This window comes from Arachis ipaensis, chromosome B08 (assembly GCF_000816755.2).
Source record: "Arachis ipaensis cultivar K30076 chromosome B08, Araip1.1, whole genome shotgun sequence".
In the NCBI taxonomy this organism is placed as follows: Eukaryota; Viridiplantae; Streptophyta; class Magnoliopsida; order Fabales; family Fabaceae; genus Arachis; species Arachis ipaensis.
Window position 1 is genome coordinate 31,774,293 of NC_029792.2, and position 6,888 is coordinate 31,781,180.

General features: G+C 35.0%; 1 protein-coding gene, 1 long non-coding RNA gene and 1 pseudogene across 9 annotated transcripts in view; 2 read left to right on the forward strand and 1 right to left on the reverse strand.

Moving 5' to 3' along the window:
* LOC110265846 overlaps positions 1 to 743 on the forward strand; it is a 4,964-nt gene extending 4,221 nt beyond the window's left edge. The window contains exon 3 of the long non-coding RNA XR_002352284.1: positions 622 to 743. This is a non-coding gene — a long non-coding RNA (uncharacterized LOC110265846). The remainder of the gene's footprint in view (positions 1 to 621) is intronic.
* Positions 785 to 2,248, forward strand: LOC107610876 (annotated as a pseudogene).
* On the reverse strand, positions 3,174 to 6,558 carry LOC107614435 (tRNA pseudouridine(38/39) synthase-like). Of its 8 annotated transcripts, XR_002352289.1 has the most exons (12): positions 6,362 to 6,558; positions 5,939 to 6,016; positions 5,781 to 5,866; positions 5,483 to 5,573; positions 5,245 to 5,402; positions 5,015 to 5,106; positions 4,360 to 4,477; positions 4,011 to 4,131; positions 3,709 to 3,816; positions 3,561 to 3,626; positions 3,349 to 3,420; positions 3,174 to 3,260 (listed from the first exon to the last, which is right to left on the reverse strand). XR_002352289.1 is itself a non-coding variant. In XM_021109241.1 (9 exons), the coding sequence occupies exons 2-6, from the start codon at positions 5,974 to 5,976 to the stop codon at positions 4,012 to 4,014; spliced, it is 453 nt and encodes a 150-aa protein (XP_020964900.1). In that variant the 5' UTR covers positions 5,977 to 6,016; positions 6,362 to 6,557; the 3' UTR covers positions 3,176 to 3,420; positions 3,561 to 3,626; positions 3,709 to 3,816; position 4,011. The 8 variants fall into 8 exon arrangements, 1 of the variants encoding a protein (XP_020964900.1); XR_002352288.1 differs by having other exon boundaries at positions 3,174 to 3,420; positions 5,939 to 5,993; XR_002352286.1 differs by having other exon boundaries at positions 3,174 to 3,420; positions 5,340 to 5,402.

Consider the following 6,888-nt stretch of genomic DNA (forward strand, 5'->3'; position numbering starts at 1 on the left):
TTTAGCTGGATTGAATTTAAAAAAAAAAAAGAAAAAGAAAAATAATTAAGGTCCTTCATTATCTTTTTTGTTCCTTTGTTATGTTTGGTTCTTCCTCTAGGATATATGGTTTGGCAAGATATTCTTTTTAACTTATTTTTTTAAAAAACAAATAATCTATTCTGCCCTCTTGATTTGTGCTTTATGCATTTTGTCTTCGTTTAGGATTCAATTCCAAATCTAAATGCATATAGTATCAGATTACATTAATTTTTTGTGATAGTGTGATATTATTGGTATTTTAATTTCTGTTGTCCTCTATTAGCAAAACCAAAATTTGTTTTCAATTTTAATATAATTCTTCCTATGGAGGCAATATGTCATAACTTTATGGTTAGTTGGTTGTTCTATTTTAATCTATGCAAAACCAATAATCATAGACCTATAAATATAACTAAACTCATCTTTCTGTTTTTTTATTTGTTTTGTTTTGAGTTATTAACCCTTCATTCAGTTGATATTTTGTGGTCACAAAATTATGATGATCATTTTTCTTGGAAGCTTTATATGTCATCGAGAATGTGATATGTAGGTCTTCAGCATTTTGTTTCTTTTCTCTTTTGAAATTTAGCTGAAATGCAGATTATTGCTGTGCTTGATTTCCCACTGCACTACAATCCAACTAATGCCATCACTCTTTAACTCCTGTATAATTTACATGTCCACTATGTATTCTATGCACATGATGTTTCCAGTTATCCATGCAATTCAATTTGTGACAATCAAATATAGTGGCTACCCCAACTGAATATCATTGGCCCACTTTTTCGGTGTCTATGATGGACATGGAGGCTTTCAGGTATTAGTTAAAAATCACTAACAAAATAAAATTATACAACTTTTATTGAAGTCTGACGCTAACTGGATTTTATTTTGTTATTCTTTTTGGTTGGTAGCTTGCCAATTACTGCCGAAAACGCCTGCATTCAGCTTTGATTGAGGAGATAGAAGCTGCACAACCAAGTTTGGCAGAAATAGAACTGGGAGATTCTTTATAAGACCATTGGAAGAAAGCATTTGTAGGTTGTTTTCAGAAAGTAGATGATGAAGTTGGAGGAATTCAAGTTGGTAATGGCAGAAATAACAGTGGTGGACTAGAGTCTACAATCGAACCAATTGCTCCTGAGACTGCTGGCTCCACTGCAGTGGTTGCCATATTGAGTCAATCACACATAATAGTCACAAATTGTTGGAATTCAAGAGCCGTCGTGTATCGCGGAAAACAAGGCATTCCATTGTCTGCTGACCACAAAGTAAGGCACTTCTTTCTATTTTCACAATGTTTTTCATGAGTTAAAAATTGGAGCCATCTGATAGAGGAGACTTTACTTCATGTTTGCAGCCAAATAGGGAGGATGAGTGGGCAAGGATAGAAGCTGCAGTAGGAAGGGTCATACATTGGCAAGGGTACCGAGTTCTTGGCGTTTTGGCAATGTCAAAATCCATAGGTATGTATCTGCCTTTGGCATCTCTGCAGCATATTTATGTCAATGTAGTTGGATTTGAAGTGATGCTAGTTACTGTAAACTTTTTCTTGATAAGGGTTATGGTTTCTAGTAAAATGAATAAAATGGTACAGCCTTTGTATAGGACACTACGAAAAAGTATTTCTTTTTTGCTAAAAAAATATAGCATTTTAGTTCCTTGCAATTAGTTTAATCATCTTAGTTCTTCTCCAATAGGTGATAGGTACTTGAAACCATGTATTATTCCAGAACCGAAAGTGAAGTTTGTGCAACGGGAGAAACATGACGAGTGCCTTATTCTAGCTAGTGATGGTTTATGGGATGTGATGACAAATGAAGAAGCCTGTGAAGTTGCACGGAAGAGGATCCTTCTTTGGCACAATGAAAATGATGTGTGTATCTTCAAGGTGGAAAAGCACAATGAACCAGTGTGTTATGTAGCACTTATCAATGCAAATTTTTAGTGTAAATTCTATTTTTTTTTCCTACCAAGTACCAAGTATAGAAATAGTACATTCTTTAAGGGATGAACGACACATTGGTGAGTTTTTGTTTTACAACACCCAGACCTGTAAGATTTTTTGGTGACACATGTTCAGATAGTTCTGTTAAGATTTAGACTAAGTATCTTCATGAATGCAAATTTAGTTCAAGTCTTCAAGATAGGAGCATTCGTATATTATTATGTTGAAGCATTCTTTTTTTAATTCAGTTTTTATGAAAAGTAATAATAAATTATTGTATCATTAAGTCCAAATTGTTTATTTCCGTGCATCGTACGGGCTCATTCACTAGTACATATACTGATATACAGGATAACAATTAACAAGCATAGGGCCATTATGATTATCTTATCCCACCATCATCGAGGAAAAGGTATGGAAGGGATTTAAGTTGTTTAGGGGATTTAACCTTTTTCCCACATGCTGAATGACAGGTTTGGAGGAGTTTGATTGAAGCCTTCGAAGCACCAAATATTGGAAACATGGACAGGCAAAGCATTTTAGAAGTAGCTTTTGTCCTTTTTCTTTCTTCCCCCCAACCCCCCGCTCCCCAACAAAATTGGTCATAGCAACTAGCAAATTTATTTCCATGTTTGTAACGGAAATCAAGCAAAATTTGCAGTTTTTTTCATAGAAGTTTCAAGTAAATTCAACATTGTGTATCCTATCAAGATCTGAACACTAACCCTAAGCTCTTCAGGTGTTTGAATACGAATATTTATAAATCACTTATCAAAAGGAAATTTTAAATAGTGATTATTTCAATAAAGTCATCTTTATATGAAAATGATATTGCGAACTATTAAATGATTTGACATATTTGACTAAATCATCTAATGGTTTACAACATCATCTCTTCGTGGAAGTAGCTACCTTTTAAAAAAGTGTATCTAAAATATATAATTAGATCCAGCATAAAATATATATTATATAATTAGTCTCCCTATACTCATATAAGAGATCGCGGATTTGAGTCTACCTATCTTTGGTAAAAAAAACATAAATTTGAAAGCTGAAAGTGTCAAAACCAGGCAAATTGTTGTTCAGCTGCATTCAGTTTTGGTCATTACTCATTTCAGTTAATCTCATTTGAGTCATTTCATTTACTCACAAGAATGAAATATTAAATACAACAAAGTGCTAGTATCCAAGTAAATAGCAGGTAAGGGTGAGTAATTTTGCATCAACAATTGATAATTAATTATCTTTGACTTTTTTGCTCACAATAAAATCTCAGAGGGGCTTCAACAGCCTAGATAAAAAGATTACAATCTACATCAGAACTTTCAATTAGGAAAAAAGTGATCATTTGATAATACAACCTATATAGGAAGGCCTACAATATTGAGATGAGCAGTATGAATATGGCCTTCATGTTGAGTCGAATTTGGAGCGGCGCTCTTCACATGATTCTGCATTTAGTTCAGTAAGAATAAGTCAGTAAACAATATCTGGTGTGAAGCTTACAAGAACAAAATTCATAAACGTTCCAGACATATGCATTTGAGTAGATTTCTATACAAACTTTAAAATATAGGTGACCGAAACTCACGCTCAGTTGGTCGCAGCATAATAGGGACATGTGAAGGTTTCTTTTTTATTCCTCGAGTAGGTTGATCTGGAAAAGGATCAGTTATCAACATTAGACCATTGTAAACACAAGGAGTGCAACACTAACTCGGGAATGCATTTTGCTGTACCTTCTAATAAAGGCACACAATTACGAAGTGCCTCATGAAAGATAGCAGCTTCAAGCTGGTAAGTTTGGCATTCGTTCACCAAATGTACACGCAGTGCTTCTCCAGAATCTATATACAAGATAAATTAATAAAGTGATAGTATCGAATTTCTCTAAATAAAATGCACACAGCTAGGCAAGCGAAGAAGAAAAATTGGAAAGACGATGCATCTCCAATATGCTAACTGGTACTGGATTTCTAGGAAGAATCCAGTGAAACAACAAGTCACCATGTTCTGTAATCTAGGAAAAAATTAGATTTACCTCATGAGCATATAAACTTAATATCTTCAAATTCACACGACTGAAGAACCAATGGAATATCCGAAGCCATGGTGTACTGTTTCCTTGGGATACTAGTAGTGTCCAGTAGCATATCAATTACCTACAAATATTTAAGCAGTGAAATGTTTAGCTCAAAGTACTAAAAAGGATGAACATTCCTAGGATCTAAAATTGGCTTCGGCAAGTAAAATTGGAAAATGTCATATAATACACTTGCGGTCATCAGTCGTCAGACAGGAATGACTTTACCGGACAATCTTAAAGGACGAACAAGGCAGCAGCAAAACAAAATTTTAAAGTGATTTAGTTGAGAGTTTTAGGCACCCACATTTGGAGATTCCAGGCCTTTGCCAATCATGAATAGAACAGCAACCATGCAGCGAACGTGGTGCCATAGGAAAGCACTACCTCTTATTTTAATCACCCAAAGTTCAATACCACCATACCTGCAGATAAACATGAAAATGATACACAAGCTTCAAGCCCAAAAATACTGAATTCTGAAATGAAACAGATTTAGGGCTTCTCTCCTCATATTACATAGGGTTTAATAATTGCCAACAAAAAAAGTCTCAGCTTGATTATAACGTGACTTCTATTTAGAATTTTGAAAGGTTCCATTTAAAAAAAAAACTATAAACTCTGATTCTTGCTTAATGTGCACTATGTACAACATAATATGAAGTTAGTTTGTCCTTAGAATGAGCAGCTAAGCATCTATCTACCTTATATGCCCTGTTTTGAACATTATATAACATGGACATGATAGTATAAGGCTTGATAATGCAAAATTTGATTAGTAATACAATGTATAAGCTTTAATACTAAATGTTTGATGCACTACTTATGCAGTTGCGTAAAACGTAATCTACAAGCGCATCACACCATAGATGCCACCAAGGGGCTACTTTACAGAACAAACCCAATGAAATATAAATACAATAAACCTAATGTACATAGGAAAAAGAAAGTAAATATCTAACCCCTCCAGCTCCAGCTGCCATTGCAGGAGCAACAAGAATATTAGCTTTCCATAGAACTTGAATTGCCTCCGGGGTACAAGGCATGTTTCAACCTAGGATTTACCAACAAGTGGCTTCCATAAGTATACAACAAGTGGCTCCATGAGTATATATTATTAATAATATTACATTACATATGAGAATGAGAAAAAGAGGGTAAAGACCCAAAAATATATTATAAAAACAACTACCTTCTACTAGTATACGACAACTTGAATTAACAAAATTCATGGCATCGGATGGATTAATTTAATTCTGTGAAGCACGTGCAAATGCAAGATCACACCTTTCATTTCAGGGTTTTGCTTCATCATAGTATTTGGACCGAGCATATATTTTTGAATAGTCTCTATAAACAAAATCCATAAAAATATGTACAGTTTTACAAAAACGAAGCAAAAATGAATGAATGATAGAATTGATACAAACCTCAAACTTCTCTGTTGAGCTTTGATGTATCTCAGAAATTGTATTTTCATGTAGTCAAATCCATCTTCATCAACCAAATATCCTTTAGAATCTGAAAAATGCTTTTGATAAGAAATATTCATATTTCTTGACAATAATGAAATGGAGTTAACTAAGAATTCTTAATTATGATTGGTATTAAGATGAAATCTAGCAAGAAATAGTGAGGTGAATGGTTGTGTTCTTATTAGAATGAAAGAATTCATGCAGTCTCACAGCCAGTGCAGTAGCCTCTTAACATCATAACACAGCAAATCACCTGATACGGAAACGGGAAGAGCACCATAAGCAATTAGCTTCTCCAAAACATGCATTGCAATCTTTCCAGAACCACTCACCACGCATCTGCAGGAATAACAAATTAGATAAGTATTCTAGAATCAAGAAAGCATTAAATCAGTTTAAGAAAAATCGAACCTTAATCCTTTGAGTTCTTTATTCATCTCAGAAAGCATGAGCTGCCAAAGAAAACCTGCAGTTGAATCACAAAGTTGTCTGAAACAATAGTTTCAGAGAAAACAATTTTAAATTTTTTATCATAATTAGGAGTAATGGATGAGCATGTTATGACCCCCCTTCTTTTTTTTTCCTTGAAATAATAAGCTGGCAGTTCTATATATAAGCAATAAAAATATTTCAAATCTTATTAAGAAGAAGCATATGCAGAAATTTGATATGAACTGCCACAAAAGGAACAAACATAACAAAAGCCTAAAATCAGAAACAACAAGGCTGCAGGAGAGCCGTGATAACAACAACTACTATAGCGACGGTGCTTGAACGACGTCGTCAAGGGCTGAGAAAAAGCAGAAACAGAGATCGAGTGAGAAGGAAGGATACCTGAGGACGGCGGCGCTGCTTGTGACGACAGCAGCGGCGATGCTTTGGAGGTCGGCGACGGCACAACAGACGGAGAGAACGGGACACCCAACGAGGCGGTTATGCTCGGGTGGCGCGACGGCGGCGACGGAATGGGAGAGGAGCTACAGAGAATTAGGATTCAATTTGCGAAAGAAGCAAATATTCAGTTTTTAATATTTTAGTAAATTATATAATTACCCATTTTAGATTATAATTTAATTACAAAATAGTTTAATCATAGTTAACATAACAACTAATTAAAAAGTAACATATCAGAAGGTAATGTATATATTATTATCAAGGTTCTGAAAATCGGACCGGACCGGCCGGTTCGACCGGTTTAACCGCGAACCGGCACTATAAACGGTCCGGTCCTTATCTGAAAACCGTGGAAAGAAGAACCGCCCAAGAACCGGCGAACCGGTCAAAAACCGGCTAGTTGAACCGAACCGGTGACCGGCCGGTTACAATAAACGACGCCGTTTTACGTTTTAAAAAAATAAAAA

Excerpts from the sequence above, each read along its gene's own strand:
- LOC107614435 (XM_021109241.1), bottom strand. The coding sequence starts at position 5,976 with ATGCTTTCTGAGATGAATAAAGAACTCAAAGGATTAAG. Across the intron at positions 5,867-5,938 it reads AAAGAACTCAAAGGATTAAG|ATGCGTGGTGAGTGGTTCTG; the intron begins GTTCGATTTTTC and ends TTATTCCTGCAG. Across the intron at positions 5,574-5,780 it reads TCTTCCCGTTTCCGTATCAG|ATTCTAAAGGATATTTGGTT; the intron begins GTGATTTGCTGT and ends AGCATTTTTCAG.